Source organism: Erythranthe guttata, chromosome 5 (assembly GCF_056151865.1).
Source record: "Erythranthe guttata isolate IM_541 chromosome 5, IM_541, whole genome shotgun sequence".
Lineage (NCBI taxonomy): Eukaryota > Viridiplantae > Streptophyta > Magnoliopsida > Lamiales > Phrymaceae > Erythranthe > Erythranthe guttata.
This window is the reverse complement of record NC_142537.1, coordinates 4140694-4159031: the sequence shown is the minus strand read 5'-3', so window position 1 is coordinate 4159031 and position 18338 is coordinate 4140694. Positions and strand designations below refer to the sequence as shown.

The following is an 18338-nucleotide window of genomic DNA, read 5'->3' as shown; positions in this document are numbered from 1 at the left end:
TTTGTAAAACTAAAATAATATTCTACAATGAATTAATCTACAAAAGTCCCAAATTACAAAATTGAATCCAAAATTTGGTGAAGAAATTAAATGAAACGTTTTCTCCTCAATCTTTTGGAAGAAGAAGCTCTAGTAACCAAATACCCAACTCCAATACACACTACCCAAATCCCCACATCCAACGCCCACCGCACCGCCTCCATCTCCGCCTCCACCTCCACCTCCACCCCGCTATCTCCGCCGTCCATTTCCTCCTCCCCACCACCGCCACAATCGCAGCACCAGCACGCATCCGATCCGATCTCCCCCTCCCTCTCCTCCGGAATTTCCTCCAGCTCACAGCAACCCCCTCTCCTCCTCCTCCTCCGCCGTCGCAACGCCGCCGCCATCTCCACCTTCTCGGTCACCACCACAGCGGCCGGTCCATCCCCCGCCACCGTCACAGACACCTCAGCATCCCTCACCCCGTCGACGGCAACAGCGTCGTCGTCCGCCGAGAGCGCACACTTGCAGTCAATCTTCCAGTTACTTTCTCTCTCATCAGCATCATCGTCTCTCCTGAAAATTCCCTTCAACAACTTCACATCACCAGCGTAAATCTCGAACCTCGCCCCCTCGCAGGCCACTACCTTCTCCCTGCTCGCGTACGAGAACCCGCCGCCGGATGACAGAATCCGGTGGAGCGTCACGAAGGCGGGCGAGTCGGATCGGATGTAGGATCCGTTTATCTCGAGTAGGGCGCCGTTGATGCGGGGTAGATAGTGAAGCGTCAGGAAATCGGGTAGAGAGGCAGCGGCGGCGCGTGGTGGGGCTGATAGGTGAGCGTGGAACGCTTTGATTCTCAAGAGCTGGCCTTCGTTTTGTTTGAAACCTCGACACATGATTTCTTCAATATAATATGATATAAATTAATTATGGTTTTGTAAATTCTACTAAATGAACAAGGAAATATATATATATATATATATATATATATATATATATATATATATATATATATATATATATATATATATATATATATATATATATATATATGAGAAAAATCAAGGGGTGTGGACTGAGAAGCACACGGTTTTGACGAATTCAGTGGTTGCATACAGGTCACCTCCTCAAAACATGGTTAGAAATAGGGATGGCACTGGGTACGGAACCAACTCGTTTGAGGTGAGTCTGGGTCAGCTGAATGGTTTTGGATCGGGTTACGGGTCTTATTGGAATCGATCCAGAACCAACCCGTATATATATATATATATATATATATATATATATATATATATATATATATATATTTCGGATTTCATTTATCAAACTACCAATTTCCATCTTGTCTATTCTCATTTACCTATTTCACTATTTTATTTTTCGAATTTCATTTCTCATGAGTAATATTTATCATTTGTTGACCACTGTTAATTGTCTTGCATTTAGAATTTACTTATAATCGAAGTTAAATATAATTAATTGTAATTTTATTGTTCATGTTATATCACTTGTAGAGATTTTTTAAAATATTGTATTTTAGTATTGAGATTATTTTGTAAAAATATACAAGCAAAATGTTTGAAAGTTAAAAAATATTAAACGCTTTGTATGTTAATGGGTCTAGCGGATCTGCCGGATCAGAACCGTTTAGTTAGGGTATGGGTTGGGGCGAATCTGGGTCTAAGCTAAAACGGGTTGGGGCGGGTCTTGGGTTTAAATATTTTTTGTGGGTCGGGTCTTGGGTTTAGGCAAACTTGGCTTAGAACCGACCCGTTGCCATCCCTAGTTGGAAACTCTAATGAGATAATGCATTTAATACGTAGTTTCGATAGAGTCTAACAGAGTAACAGACTATTAGTTTCAGGAAGTGGTCGAAACAATAAAGAACTATTGGTGATTTAAGAAATGTTGGGGGAACTATGTCACCTTCTAACTCTATGTTGTCTCCACCACTAGCTAAAAGTAATAGTCCGTTAGAACTCTATCTAAATAACGTATCCAATGCATTATCCCATTAGAGTTTATAACTATGTTTCAGGGAGTGAGTGTAATTATCGATACCACATGTACCTTAAAGTTATTTCTACATACTTCAGGGGTGTGGGTGTAATTTACCCTTTAATTTTTGGTGTTCAAACGGGTCGGCTCCGATCTAAAGTCGACCAGCTCGTCAAGGCCAATTGGCTCTACACGTCCACTTGTTAATTTCCATGAGTCGATTCGCTCGACAATTAAGTCCATATTCCAACCTAGCTCGTCCATGTAGCCCATTTTACACGATTTGGGCGTGTTGGATCCAAGGCCAAGAAATTTATAAGTCCGTTCCGCGCTTCAAACGTTCGGATCGCGGCATGGACAAAATGCCAATGAGTTTCAAACTTTCCTCCACGCCGTGCTATGGACATTTGACTCGCGGCATGGCCCATATGTCGTTTGTTTTTAAATTGCTTCTCCTTACTTGATTTTGGCTATATTGTAAAAACAACATTTACTATGTAATAAATTGTAAATAGCATATAATTCCTTTGTGGTTTGAGAGTTGTGTACATGACCCTCTTCTGGCATCAAATTAAGCATTTTACGTTTACCCCCTTGAGGTTGGAAGAAGTTAACTTCCGTTAACTTTTCCATCTAACTTGACGGCAGGGTAGTAGATCACTCTCTCTAAAAGAGAGTGACTGCAGTAAAAATATAACGTACTTCTTGTAAAAGAGTAAAAACTCCATCCTTGGCTTTTTCTTTTTCTTTATTTAACTTATTCATGTATATGTTTATGTTTATATTCCGGCACCTTAATAGACCATTTTACATCTTCTACAACTCTTAAACCACAGCTCCTAGTGTCGACACCTAAATTCTTTTTATACGTGAAATACAATAAGTTTTCAACTTCCACGTGTTTTTTCATCAAGACTAAATGCGGTTGGGACATGCCGGGTAATATCTTTTAATTGTAACTTCAAAATTTCTACGTTCTACTCTAGGATCCATAACTATAGCAAACGTAGAGACTAATGTGGTATCTTCATAATACTTCATTTTTCTTCCATTAGGGCTACTTCCGTCCCAAAATAATTATCTTTCCTATATTTTTTTATCAAGAGGTAAAAAATGAGGAGTAAAATCTCACCATTACACATTGTATTGATAACGACACGCCACATCTATATGTGTGATCGTTTGCAACTCTACAGTGTAAAATCAAATATTTCACATGGTGTAGCATCTAGAAAACCACCGGGGTAGATATTAAATGCCCATCATGTTTTTATACCCATCACAAAGCAACTCCGGGAATAAATTTTATAGCGTTCGTTTAGTCTGGTGCTGCTTACAATTCATCGCATAAAAACGTCAAAAAGAAACTAAGGCACGAGAGAATTTTGAGCATTCGTATAATCAACTTTCAACTATATGGCACTGAAAGAGAGTCCTATAAAACCTTGCGTGATTTTATAGCAAAATAATTGACTAATATACAAGTCTACTACATGACATGAGCAACAAATTCTTGCTTAGAAACAAAAAAAAATATTTGCAGTGTCAAGCTCATAATTTACAGATACAAAAAAGATTAGGCAATTATTATACCGGCCAAAACATCGCTCTTACCCCGTGCAAAAATGGTGTAAACTAGTCGAATGGCATCAAGCCATCCGTCTAAAGATTCCCAAGACTCTGCAACCTGAAAATATAAAGAGAGATTTTAGATTATACTAAAAGAAAAAGAAAATAAAAAAAATTGTTACTTATTAAAAAAGCATAAAGAATTATACCAGGAAAATAGGTCCGCTAATTGTGTCAATGCACAGGCCTGCGCCAGGTGGCAATGTAAGATCTGCACATGCGGAAATAGAAACGATATCTGGGACATCGATTCTTATGGCAGCTTTACCGTTCTGCATATCTCCTGATTTTGACGAGAGGCTCGCTGAGGAATGTCTTTGCTCAAAGCTAATCTGCATCAAAAAATGAGTCTTTTTTCAAGTTTCGAAAAGTAAGTATTGAAACGCAGAAATAGGATAACGTGTTGTAAATCTTGAGCAATTTACAACAGATATTTGTTGTAAACCTCTCTGCCTTCGCTTTTGTTTTTTGTCTTTTTTTTCTCGTCTGAAATATTTGTGTAATCAGATAATTTATCCTACCTGTTGGAGCCCTTCTTGATTTAGCGCAAATTGCGAACGTTTCCAATCACTGTGAGGGGCAACTGGATTTCCAATTGGTGGTGCCGTCAGATAACCAACCTTCAGATATGGCAGAGGAAGCTGCAAAATTACAAGTTTTAATTCAGACCTACTATTTGGAAAAAGTCCTATATTTAAAGGGGTTGGCCTGATAAAGAATAGGCATCTAACAAAATAGGAGATAATAGTTGTAAACGAATACTACAATCAACAGCCAACACTAAAATAAGTATAAGTGCATAATCTCAAACAGGGCATATTAATTCGGTAAAATGGACGAATAATCACTAGACATATTTTGTGGTAGGAGGGATGTAAGATCACCATAATAATGAAATAGTTTGACGAAATCTCAACATAGTTTCAGATTTTTCAGCCAAATATATGGCACACATCAGTATAAATACTGGAGTCAAGAATTAAAATGTTGAAGAAATGAGATACTCACCATAGATCGCACAAGCTTTAAAGCACTAGTGTAAACCTGCATGACAAACAGAAAAGTAAACAAGGTCCAGCCTTAGTATACTGTATACCAACATCATTATAACAAGAAACACTTCAAATTTATCATTAACATAATCAGACGCTGTCCAGTTGAACTGAGGAAATCGAAAATGAAGAGATCAAGAGAACATGGTTTCACTCCATATGGAAAAAATGCAGAATATAATGATAGCTACAAATATAGTAGGGGGTTGGGTGGTGCAGACATAGTAAATAGGATAAATTACGACTATCACCCTACCTGATTATGGTCTTTTAAAATACCGATTGGTTATTTCTTGGACAATAATTTAAGAAAAAAATGAACCTATGTTCCGATCGGAGGTTTTTTGTGGTCTGAAAACGAGTGTCTTAAGGAGTTCTTTGTAATATTGTTAGATAATGTGACTTCAACTACTCAGTTTGTATATATTGCATAATCGATTTCATTTCACTTCATTTGCTTATTCTGTATAACATTTACATCAAATCTTCTATTAATATCAAATTAATAGTTTAAACATTAAAAAAAAAATAACGTCTTTGTTTGTCTAACTTCAATGGTTAAATTTATTCCCGTGAAAATTGCATGTATATTATATTGCCTTGAACTGCAAGAAGAGTAGAATTTCTCAGAATAGCTTCTAAACTTTGATGCAGAACAAGCGCCAAGAAGATAACATATCAATAATTCTTTACAAAGGAAAAACCTCTATGTTTTTTTGCATAATAACAGAGGGGTATAACTGACATCTAGTGACAAGATATTTTGACAATTTTATTTATTTTTTCATTTTTTTTATTTAGGATTAATTTATGTATTCCAGGATTTTTTATTACAGTTTGTGACTGATTCTTAGTTTGGGGGGTTATAATGTAATTTAGTGGATTTTTGTAATTTAGACATATTTCGGGAGGTTATTAGTAATTTATATTTTTCTTTTTTATTATTTTTCTTCTAATTTGGAGCGTTGTAGATATTTCTCACATTATGTTAGGGGTTTTAAAAGATGGTTAGTTTGAGGGGTAAATATGTAATTTAATGAACAAGAGAGGAGATTTTGTAATCTACACTTGTAATTTAATCAAAATGTTTGGAGTCAACTTACCGAGTAATTGGGCTTCAAAGCATGCGCAGCTGCAATGTATATAGCAGATTGGCTGTATAACTCATCAGGAGAGACATCCTTTGGATTCACATGTCCTCCAGTTCTTGATATGTCCTCTGCTAATCCATACTGTAAGATTTTACGCAAATAAGATCAACGCGTACGACATTTTGTAGTCTATTCCCATTTTTATTTTGTTCTTACCCGTCAAAGTTTATATTCTTATTGAAATAATAATAATACATAATACCAAATTAGTGAAGGACGGCAAATGTTAAACTAACCAGAACAGTTCCAAGATTGTAGATCGCCCTATGGAAATCAAACTGTAACTGGATCGCTGAACGGAACTGTAAACAAACAAGAAAAGTATTGGGTTATCACAAAAAAGGAGAATTACCCCTAGAAATCTTCAACTACATATTCAAGCTTTTTACTGAAACCATTTGCCGATTCCTAATGGTGTTAATGTAGGAAGAGTTACATACCTTGCCTATAGCAGTTTTCACTATCGTCTGTTTCTCACGAGCCGGAACAATGGCACTGAGTTCCTGAAAACATGAATTTTGAGCACAAATTAAAGAATAAGTCTTTTGCCATGTGCATAAACTGTGCCATGGAGAACTCCAGTTCATCATCTTATAACAGCATTAATGAAAAGGGCAAAATAAATAGATTGGTTCAGATAAAATATTATTGGACTTTACCTGCAGAGCAAGTCCCCAATTGTTAAGTGCCTGCAAATTCATCTCAAGGTAAGTGGATAATTGGGGAAGCAATAACAACAACAAATTGAGAATATCACAGATGCATTCTCGAAAAAGATGGGAATGTGGAATAGTAAAAAGATATTTAGAAGAAAATAGTTCCAAAAAAATAAAAAAGATCCTTCCATAGACATTATGAATACAAGGGACTATTTATTTGTCTAGATAAATTCGCTTAAAATAGTACCTGGGGACTGTTCCAATTCAGTTGGACAGCCTTTTCGTAATTCTTCGTAGCCTGAATATTAAGAAACAGTAGGAAACTGTATTATTATAAAATAATTATTATCAGATTACACCATCTGGTGTTCTTAAGTTTTAACCATGCCAAAAAGAATGAAATAAGCAATCGAGCAATGGATTACAACAAAGACAAGGATTCAATTCGTCTGTCATTAAAATATCAAGCACCATAGAAAGAACACAAGAAAAAGTTCAACCTGTTTCCAGAGCTCCTCTGCTTCCTTTGTACGGCCACGCATTTTTGCCCGGTCAGAGATTGCTATAGCCCAATTATAATAAGCCTGATATATGAGAAAAGAATCTGACAGATCTTCATTCAAAGAAATAGCACAAATATCTAATCAAAGATAATTATAGGTTGAATTAAACAGTAAAAATGTCCACTAATTTCTACAGATATCCAATCCAACACCAGAATACGAAGTCAGGTGAATATCATGAACAAACTGTAAATTAACCGTCATGTAACTAAATAATCTTCAAGATTACACACTATGTAGCTTTTTAATAACATGGACATATTAAAAGAGTATGTGGCGTAAGCTTTCGAAATACGTCATAATACACTCACAGGCACACATGCACACACAGTAGGCCATATTCAATATGAGATAAGGCCGTCTTTTGTTCTAGAACACCAAAATGCATATGCAATATATTCTTTTTTATTGACATTCAACAGCCACATATCAGAATCACGTGGTAACAAGAAAAATAAGACTATTAACACAGTGATGACACATACATCATTAAGCGTGGGGCAAAGACGGGTAGCCTCCTCATACTTTCTGCATGCTTCTTCAAGCAAAGCATCCTTCGAAGGAGAACTAGATTCTGGATTCACATTATCAGCACTTTCCTGCATGCACAATGCAAATTATATGAAACCGTACAACCTCCATAAGGATGTAATATTAGGTTACATAGCTTAATCTAATATTTCTTGCAGCAAAATGAAAACTAAAAATGTGACAAAGAAACTAAAACACATTCTTGCAACAGTTTAAAATAAGTTGTGCCATTCAAACCTGAAGAACCAGCGCCCAATTGTACAATGCATCATAATCATCTGGATTTCTTTCTAGAGCAGTTGCATATCTACAAATCAATATGAAAGATGCCAATTAACAACTTATACAACCCAGGTGTAAGTGAGTTATTATAATCGAAAAGTGCCTGACAGCATTTATCCGAGTCATGATAAGGTTATCCTATTAAATTTGTGATCCACATAAAACCATTAATAACACAACTCCAAGACTCTATCCACATGTTTCATGGGCATATGACCATAAGACACTTAAATAGCACATTCCACAGGAATATCAAGTAGCATATCAGAAAATAAAGGGGAGGAAAGGACCAAGGAGACGTACATACAGTGTACGGCCATCTCTAAAAATGTTCACAGCTTTGTAAGCATTGCAATTCAAATACTATAAGATCTCAATTTTCATATAAACATATATAATGTATCCCAAACTAAGGAACCTCTTAGTTATGATGAAAAAGGATTTTGTTCTATCTTCCATCAGATTTTCTCTCAGAAAATTATGAATCAGAGTTTGACGAAATTAATAGAAAACGCATATCTTTGTTCGAAACAATATTCCATTTCAGTTGGAACATGCACACAGATGTTTGTGGAATGATAAGTGATCACTCTAGCTTATTTAAAAAAAAAAAACGAATGAGAATATCTGGCAGTTTCATTATACATTGCACTAAAGAAAAGATGACTACCTCTTGGCAGCGAATGTAAGAATCCTTTGACGGGATCTACCTTCCTCGTCAAGACCCGTGACACTATTAATCAACTCCATAGCAGCATTATTCTGCTCAATTTGCTGTTCTGAGTTCGCTAGGCTAGAAAAATAAGTAAATCCGCACATAAAAGTATCAGTATCATTTTATCACAATAAAGCAAAACAAAATTGTACCTAGCCAGTTCAAAAATCATATAGTGAAGGCAGCCCTCATGAAACAATTAACAAAAGGATTAGTGATCCACAAAATTCAATATGCATTAAAACCTAAAGGCTGTATTTGTATTATTGAGTCCCAAATCACACAACGTAATCACCATAGCCTTTCAAGTTATCAGTACCACAGTTGATCATACAGTTAAATAAACAACACCAAATTCACTTCACAAAGAAACTGCTGATCTAACAATATCAAATTTCAGTTCATCATTTCCAATAGTTATATCCTATTTTTCAGCGTTTGACTTCTCACTAACAATTCATTCTTGAATCCTATTATACTAGAAAACATAATCTCAAATTGATCTGCTACCACTGTTGTCTGATTATACCACAGAGGCCAACATGCTTCATAGCATTTGGTTTTTCTCAGTGGTCAAAGTAACAACATTTTTTAAGAGTTATAACCTTTCATGTTCTTTCAGCTTCCAAAACTTTTTTCGATTTTTCAATCACTTAAACAGCCAGAGGTTTCGGTTCATCAATTCCTAAAAATTCAGCTCGGCAAGATCTAATCAACATCAAATGCAGTGGTACTTCATCGCATTCCCACTAATCCAGAATCAAACTATAAACTTTTAAGCACATGAAGCAACACAAAGATTCCTAAATCCAAACTATCTCATAAACTTCGATCTCTACATAATCCTTCTTCAAAACTGCCACATTATCAAATCCAGAACAAATAATCCTCTTCCAAAAGTTCTGACACAAAAATTTACTGACCTACGAGGAGTATCGACCTCTCTCCCATCGTTGTCATTAGCATCTCCATTCTTCAATTCATTCAGCAATTCTCTCATAGTAAACGTCCGGTTCCCTTCCGCCGCCGCCAGCTTCGAATCGCTCTCGGCCTCCTGGTTCGACTGCACCGCCGCCGCGCCACTTGATTCATCCGGAATTTCTGCTTCCGGCACAGAATTCGCCGCCTCATCAGCATCAACTGATTGCACTTCACCAGATATCTCCGCATCAGGCGGCTGTTGTACTTCGGCGTCGCTGGGATCAGGTAGCTGGGGATCTGGATCGGCAGCCGGGGGTCCGGCAGCAACTGCAACTGCAGCTGCAGCTTCGGGTTCGGATTCAGGTTCGGGGGGTCCGTTCTGCAATTCGGAGTGCTCGGAATTGGAAGACATAGTGGTAACAAAAACTCAGGATTTCGGATTTGGAAGGGGAGAGAGAGAGAGAGAGAAGTAAGAGAGATCTGCAAATGCAACGACTAATTCTCTATACTTTTAATTTGTGAAAATTCTCTTCTGATATTATTATATTTGTTTGGATCGTCAGATAGAAATTGTTCGTTTATTGAGGAGCCATAATCAAAAGGCCCAGCCCTTGGTCAAGTGTACTTCTCCGTAATAGCACAAGTCTAGAAGATATATTGGGAAATTAAATGTTACACCTGGTTATTTACATCGTGAATTTGAACCGTAGATTTACATATAATTACACGATTTTCATATTTAATAAGATAAAAGTAAAAATTAATATTTTTAATTAGGGATGGAAATCGATGGATTGAAAATGGCATTTTTGGATAATTTCCAATTTTGTTCGAAATTAAAAAATGGGTTTCAAATTTCCGTTCCAAAAAAGAATCGGAATGCAAAAATTCATTCTGGCTCGGAATGGGTGGAATTTCAAAAATTTCGAATTCAGATTTGATGAAAATTTTCATAAAAAAGAGTTCGACGTAACACAATAAATAAAACGACATTTAGGAACAATAAATTGAAACATAGATTTTCCGATAAGGAAAAATGCAACGATACCATTTAATATTTTCTAAGGTTTTAATTTACTCGATCCTTCGATATTTATATTTTTCATATAAAATATAATATAAGTTGATCTGGACTAATTTGCACTGGACCCAAATTATATAGGAACCCAAAGCCTATATATAAAAGCCCATCAATCAGCCCATATTCTCTCTCTCTCAAGCCCGTCAATCCACCGGCTCATTAACTTCCTGGCCCATCTCTCTCCTTATTTCCATGGCACGCACTTCAAGGCAGAGAAATGATGATAAGAGGAAGGAAGTGGCTATAAGAGACGAGAGGCCAAGACAGAGAAGCGAGGGTGGTGAAAAACACCCACACCTCCTACACACACAAGCATAGATATACATACATATATACACAAATATACAAAAATACTTGAGGGGTCCAAATAGGCCTCATCAAATGGCGCCGTCTGTGGGAACATTTGAGTTATAGACGTGCGTTGGTTTGATTTCAGGATTTTTTGGTTTGATTTTGGGGTTTCCTCCAATAAGGAGAAGAGCGAGAAGCACGGTACTCCTTCTCGGGCATCGGCGTTAGGCAGCTCAGCAGCCCCACCAACGCAGTTGTGCAGATGAAAATCGTATATATATCATATCTCTAACTCTCTTTCTTTCTCTATTGATGATTATGTGTGTGTGTTCTAGTGTGTGGGTAAAGTACATATCCACAGCTTTTCTGTATACGTAAATATGTGTATAGTTATTTGTTTATTAATGGTTGTTGACCTTTTTGAGGAAAGAGAAATTCCATAGGCTACCGAAAAGACGGGGCCGGAATCGACCCCGCACGAAAGATGAGTAAGACGAGGTATCTCGCATCCTGAGTGTGACGAGGTATCTCGCATCCTGAGTAAGACGAGGTATCTCGCATCCTGAGTGTGACGAGGTATCTCGCATCCGAAAGATGAATAAGACGAGGTATCTCCCATCCTGAGTGTGACGAGGTATCTCGCATCCTGAATAAGACGAGGTATCTCGCATCCTGAGTATGACGAGGTATCTCGCATCCGAATGATGAGTAAGACGAGGTATCTCGCATCCGAAAGATGAGTAAGACGAGGTATCTCGCATCCTGAGTAAGACGAGGTATCTCGCATCCTGAGTGTGACGAAGTATCTCGCATCCGAAAGATGAGTAAGACGAGGTATCTCGCATCCTGAATTAGACGAGGTATCTCGCATCCTGAGTGTGACGAGGTATCTCGCATCCGAAAGATGAGTAAGACGAGGTATCTCGCATCCGAAAGATGAGTAAGAAGAGGTATCTCGCATCCTGAGTGTGACGAGGTATCTCGCATCCTGAGTAAGACGAGGTATCTCGCATCCGAAAGATGAGTAAGACGAGATATCTCGCATCCTGAGTGTGACGGGGTATCTCGCATCCGAAAGATGAGTAAGACGAGGTATCTCGCATCCGAAAGATGGGTAAGACGAGGTATCTCGCATCCGAAGTAAGACGAGGTATCTCGCATCCTGAGTGTGACGAGGTATCTCGCATCTCTCGCATCCGAAGTAAGACGAGGTATCTCGCATCCTGAGTGTGACGAGGTATCTCGCATCCGAATGATGAGTAAGACGAGGTATCTCGCATCCTGAGTAAGACGAGGTATCTCGCATCCTGAGCGTGACGAGGTATCTCGCATCCGAAAGATGAGTAAGACGAGGTATCTCGCATCCTGAGTGTGACGAGGTATCTCGGATCCGAAAGATAAGTAAGACGAGGTATCTCGCATCCGAAAGATGAGTAAGACGAGGTATCTCGCATCCGAAGTAAGACGAGGTATCTCGCATCCATATTAAGACGAGGTATCTCGCATCTGAAGTAAGACGAGGTATCTCGCATCCGAATGATGAGTAAGATGAGGTATCTCGCATCAGAAAGATGAGTAAGACGAGGTATCTCGTATCCGAAGTAAGACGAGGTATCTCGCATCCATAGTAAGACGAGGTATCTCGCATCCGAAGTAGAGACGAGGTATCTCGTATCCAAAAGAGGAGTAAGACGAGGTATCTCGCATCCGAAAAAAGAAGGGTACGTCGTAAAATACATAGTGAGAAGAAAAACATGGCATTAAGAAATAACTAAAGTAACCGGTAATTTGTTCATAGAGCGAAGAACGACATCTCGTTCCAAAAAGAAAAAAAAGAGAAAAACCAAACTCGAGGTGACTAGTTATTTCGCGCCTCTTCCGACGAATTGGGTGAAGTAGATTGGTTCGATTTCTTCACCTCGACAAAGCATCTCGAGAGAGTAGTTGGCCACGACTAGTTACTCCGCACTCCTCATGACGAACTGGGGGGAGTAGATGATCTGGAATAATTTGCACTTGGCCCAAATTATATAGGAACCCAAAGCCCATATATAAAAGCCTATCAATCAGCCCCTATTTTCTCTCTCAAGCCCGTCAATCCACCGGCTCATTAACTTCCTGGCCCATCTTTCTCCTTATCTCCATGGCACGCACTTCAAGGCAGAGAAAGGATGATAAGAGGAAGGAAGTGGCTATAAGAGAGGAGAGGCCAAGACAGAGAAGCGAGGGTGGTGAAAAACACCCACACCTCCTACTCACACAAGCATAGATATACATACAAATATATAAAAATACTTGAGGGGTCCAAATAGGCCTCATCATAAGTCATATTATGAAATTAAAAAATTATATATTAAAATTATATTATATATTTCGAAAAACAATCGAAATTTTCGAAACTAAAATCGGATCGGAAATCAGAACTTCTAGTTATTATATACACAATTTCGAATCCATTACAAATAAATTCTTAAAATCAAAAATCGAAATTAAAAATACGGTTCCAAATTCGAATATTTTTATGACGGAATTTGGAAATTTCATTCCAATTTTCACTTCTATTTTTAATAGACTGATATTGTAGGCGTTTAGCCACTGGTCAGGTCTACATCAAAAAATTTCCCCAAGGAAGAAATGCCATTTAAGAAAAAACATGAATATTATGCAGAAACAATTGATAGTACATGTCAAGAAATACATTCAAAAGAAACCTTGCCTTAAAAACAACTTTGTTAATATATAAGCAGGGTTTTGCCACTTCACTAGGGGGGTGTGTCCACAGAGCGGCCAATACAAAGTGTAAATCCCACAAATTAACTTTAAACACACAAGTTTGCCTGTCATGTTTTTTTTTTTTGTTCTTTAAATTAGAAAGTAACAACAAAACAAGCAAAACAAACAAACAAAAAAAACATTCTAGAAGAATTAAATTTAAAAAAAAAAAAGGGATTTTCCGAAAATCAAATCTTGTCGTGTAGGGTGACCACCAAATCATGGGCATCGTCTAGAAGCTTCCACACATCCAAACAACCAGCCATACTATTACACTCCCTCATAATCTCATCCATGCTGCTATAATTCTCTATAATCATCTTCCTCCTCTGCAGCACACAAGCAGCTATTGCGTAAAGCAACAAATCGTCCGTCGGTGGGGCCCTCAGCCTCATCCGTCGCCACGCGGATCTCACAATCCCCGCCCGAATTGCTGCCTGGTCAGCCCACATTACCTCCCACAGGCAAAGCGTCTGCTCGAAAGTCAACTCCCTCCTGAACAGAACCACCACCATCCTGTACACAAAGAAGCAATCCTCCGCCTGCAGCTTCTCCAAGTGCTTGTACAGATGCGAGTCTTTACCTTTTATAATCTTCGACACTATATTCAGCTGCCTCCTTATTCCCACCTCATCGAGACGGAAGTTGTGCCTCGCCTTTCGCATAAACCCCACAAAGCACCAAAAGGCTACATGGTCTTCTTCGATAACCGAAATGATTGGAGATAGCAAATCGCTCATGCCCTGGCAATAGCCAATTTCGGTATCGTACAAAGCATAAGCTTCTAGAATAGCTACTAGGCGGGCAGCATGGTAAATTCTACAAGGCTCGAGATGGTCGAAATCTTTTAGTCCAACGCTCTCTGCTAATTGCTGTGCTTTGGCTTCGGATACTGCAGCTTGAGATGGGGAGTAGACAATCCACTCGGAGTTCGCACGCACGGCGTCTAGACGAATGATACGCTGCCACGTGGCGAAGTTTTCGGACTTGCATGATGTGGGCCCCGTTTCGGGCTTCTTGAGAGTGGAGTCGGAGCGGCCATAGGGGTTGTTGTTGTCTTCTGTTTCGGTTGAGCCGAGGAGGGGTTTTGTGTCCTCGGAGGAATCTTCTGAGGAATCGGAATCTTCGGAGGAATCTGTTTCGGCTTCGTCAGAAATATCTTCATTGGTGATTACGCCGCCGTCGTGCTCTTCCTCCTCCTCCACTAACTCCGCTGAAACGGAAGGTCTGCTGGCGGCACTGGAAGCTTCGTCCAAGGTTGGAGAATCCAAGACTTGACTGATATTGTCTCCACCATCCTCGTTGCTGTTGTTTTCGGATGACTCCTTTAACTTGAAACTCCTTTCACCGCGTTTTGAGATTTGACAGCACTGTTTCCGTAGCTCTACGTATTTTTTTCTGTGACAAAGCCAATGAATCGGAGTATGAACAAGTTGGAAAACGACAAATTATGGAAATGGGTAGAGAAACTAAATACGAAATGAATTTGTGGGAGTGAAAATGTTCATTGCAGGGAACAAAGAAAACGGGGCAAAAATTAATTTATAAGCACATATATTGAGCTACAAAAAGCTTGTTCCAAGTGAAAAATAAGGTACCTATATGCCACATTGACAGAAAATATACATGTATCTTCAACTTGTATTAAAAAGTTACCAGAGCAGCTTAACTATTTACAGGAACTTTCAAAAGAAATGATTCTTGAAAATGATCGACTTAAAGTAGATGTATAAAGATAATGCAAGATGCTATAGTAAAATATATGGTGAGAAGTATGTCTGCCTAATAATTGGTTCAAGTTCGTTGATACCAGGGTTTAAAATGAATTCGACTCTCAAAACTAATGTACTTTGATTATCGGTTAGATCTGAGAAGAAAAATATACCTCTTCTGAGCTTTAACAGTATCTCTCTCTTTTTTTGAACTTTTCACATCATACCTGCAAAGATAAGAACATCCAGTCAAGAGATGCAGGCATAAGAGAAAAAGTGTATTCATCCCAAAAACCCACACTCTCCCAGAATCGTCAAACATGGAAAAATATGTCATCCCGACTATTCGAAATTTTATTGTTTAAGCTACGTAGTTTGCAAGATTAACATGCTGATTATGTGGGTGAAAAAGTTGCACAAGTATAAATCATGTTCCAGAGATCAACATATTGTAGATAATCTAAATAGTTAAATTCTCTAAACCATTGGAGTCGTAGATTCTTAAAAATAAAAGATGGAATAGTCTTGGCTATCATCAAGGTAATCCAGTAATTCTAAATGAGTTGGCAAGTATACGAAGTACCCCTTTCCGCAATAGAGATCTAAACATTATAACGGACTTGAAAACAAGAAACAGAGGGCACTAAATATGAAAGAAATATCACAGCCTCGGAGTATATCAATTACATAATTTTAGGCCGAACATTCACCTTTTAATAACCACTAACAAGACAATTGAAATCATCGTCTACTTTAAGACGAAATTGATCACTACCAACTGTCTGGTATGATAACAGAAAGAAGCAAAAAGAAACACATCAATCACAACTGTCTCCCTGAACTATATATGAAGAGAGAGAATGCTTACATTCCCAGAAGGAATGGCCAGACCTCCGCCCTAATGCTTGGCTCAACACCCTGCATTATAACCAACCAAAGTTAGAGCACAAATTGCAAAAGTAGAAACGAAATACCTTGAGAAAGTACACAAACATTCTACGGATTGCGTATCCTAACATACCCCAGTCCGGATTTTCTTCAAAAACTTGATTCCTCCATCAGAAAGTTTCCCGTCCACGTCAAACAAACTCTTCCACTGCTTGGCCAGAAGGGCATGTTTCCTTCTCCTTCTCGACCATGGAGATTTAAGGCTTCCCCTGCAATCAACACAAAGACATATAACTTTCCACCAAAAGAACAATAATTACCATAACTATATGAAATGCAGCTTTCACAATAACAATATGCACTCCTCTCCCTAGAACGATACTGGCAAAAACACTGAGTCAAGATAATTAACCATTGGAGCTCTAAATCGAAGGCAACAAACAAAAGGCCTCGTCTTTGCCCCCATCCAAAAATTTCATAATACTTAGAGCATTTTCATCCTCAATGATAGAATTCGATAGTCTCCTTCCAGATATCTTTGATGAAATCCCAAAACTCACAAACTTTCTGATCAGAATATAGGGAAAAGAATCACACTCCACCTCCCTCGGCTCACTCCAAACCTTCCGAAACCCTCACTTCACACCTAAACTTCATCGGGATGTTGTGAGGAATATCCTTTTTCTTTTGGGGGGGCTTTGGTTACACTAGTAGAAATTGAAAAGAGACTTCTGGATTGAGATCTGAGGTGAATTAAGCAAAAACCCTCAGGAATTCCTTTCTTTCTTTTTCTTTTTTTATTTAAGCTTGAATCAAGGGATTAGGGGAAGAAAAAAAAAAAAAGGACCAAAAACCCATAGCTTTGAAGAAGAGAGAAATAGAGTGGAAAAAGAGGAACTAACCGATCAGAGGTAACTGGAGAGGATGATGAAGAAGCAACAATAAACAAAACCGATCTCAAATGAATCCACGAAGAAGATGATGAAGGCGAGGAAGGAGACCCTGTTGAATTATTCGACCCCAAAGAAGTCTGGCTCCGCCTCAGCGCTCTCATCAACGGTTGTTTTTGTACCAACATCTATGTATATAAACTATCTGTATCTATCTGTATCTATTTATTACTGTTCTATAAAAAAACCCCTATGCACAACAATCCCACTCCTCTCTCTATATTCTAGGGCTACAACAATTGAATATTTAATTTGACAGAAAGTCGTGATTGATTTGGGGGTTTTTTTAATCCGGTGGTTTACCTACGGGAGGAGTAGACGAGGGTGGCGGCGAGTGCGAGGCCGGCCATAGCCGTGACGGCGATGGCTATTCCGACATTAGAGGGGGAGGCGAGGAGTCCGCTACCGCCACCGCCGGAGCCGCCGCTGGCCTCCGCAAATATAACGATCTTCCTCCGACCATCACCGCCGGGAAAGATCTCGTGCATCAACGACAGGACAAGCGCCGCTGACGTCACCACGGCGAACGCACGGGAAATTACAGTTATGCCCTCACAACTCGTCACTCCGGAGTTCCTCAGCACCATTACCAAACTGAAACACCCCTTTTTCTCCTCTCTCTCTCTCTCTCTCTCTCTCTCTCTTCTCTCTTCTCTCTCTCACTTTCTCTTGCTTTATGAAAAGGTGGGGGCTCTGTGGGGGAAAAAGAAAAAAAAAAAAAAAAAAACCGATAATTAATATTAATGAGAAAAAAAAATTGGAAAATTATTATCACGACATTTTTTTTAAATAAAATGAAATATATTTGATGATTTGTTCGATGCTACACCCGGTGAAAAACACCGGGTGGGTCTTCTGCTGCCACGTGTCTCTTTTTTTGTATTTTATAATAAATTCCCCGCTAGGGTTTACCTTTAGGGGTTTTAGAAAAATAAAAAAAGAACACGTGGCAGCAGAAGACCCACCCGGTGTTTTTCACCGAGTGTAGCATCGAAGGAACCTATATTTGATGTGTCTCCATAAGGATGAGACTGATGAGGGAAAATTACAGTTTACATCCCTTAAGTTTACATAAATTTTATATTTGGTCCCTCATGTTTAAAAAAACACATTTGGTTCCTTATATTACAATAATTTAATATTTTTGGTCATTTTCGT

The 18338-nt window shown here is 38.6% G+C and overlaps 3 protein-coding genes across 4 annotated transcripts; all 3 read right to left on the bottom strand.

The window, feature by feature from the left end:
• Nucleotides 1-952, bottom strand: LOC105970480 (NADP-specific glutamate dehydrogenase). Its single transcript, XM_012995309.2, has one exon. It carries the CDS (start codon nt 879-881, stop codon nt 87-89), a length of 795 nt encoding a protein of 264 aa, XP_012850763.2. The 5' UTR covers nt 882-952; the 3' UTR covers nt 1-86.
• Nucleotides 953-3366: 2414 nt separating this feature from the next.
• Nucleotides 3367-10114, bottom strand: LOC105962355 (Tetratricopeptide repeat (TPR)-like superfamily protein). Its single transcript, XM_012986653.2, has 14 exons — nt 9489-10114; nt 8521-8643; nt 7806-7875; nt 7523-7636; nt 6975-7058; nt 6722-6772; nt 6475-6504; nt 6256-6318; nt 6052-6117; nt 5768-5896; nt 4621-4656; nt 4134-4253; nt 3762-3944; nt 3367-3670 (listed from the first exon to the last, which is right to left on the bottom strand). Exons 1-14 carry the CDS (start codon nt 9896-9898, stop codon nt 3560-3562), a joined length of 1590 nt encoding a protein of 529 aa, XP_012842107.1. The 5' UTR covers nt 9899-10114; the 3' UTR covers nt 3367-3559.
• Nucleotides 10115-13570: 3456 nt separating this feature from the next.
• LOC105962354 (rab GTPase-activating protein 22) lies at nt 13571-17958 on the bottom strand. Of its 2 annotated transcripts, none has more exons than XM_012986652.2 (5): nt 17133-17958; nt 16364-16499; nt 16211-16260; nt 15516-15569; nt 13571-15028 (listed from the first exon to the last, which is right to left on the bottom strand). In XM_012986652.2, the coding sequence occupies exons 1-5, from the start codon at nt 17306-17308 to the stop codon at nt 13819-13821; spliced, it is 1626 nt and encodes a 541-aa protein (XP_012842106.2). In that variant the 5' UTR covers nt 17309-17958; the 3' UTR covers nt 13571-13818. The 2 variants fall into 2 exon arrangements, with proteins under 2 accessions (XP_012842106.2, XP_012842105.2); XM_012986651.2 differs by having other exon boundaries at nt 17484-17958.
• Between the last annotated feature and the right edge of the window lie 380 nt (nt 17959-18338).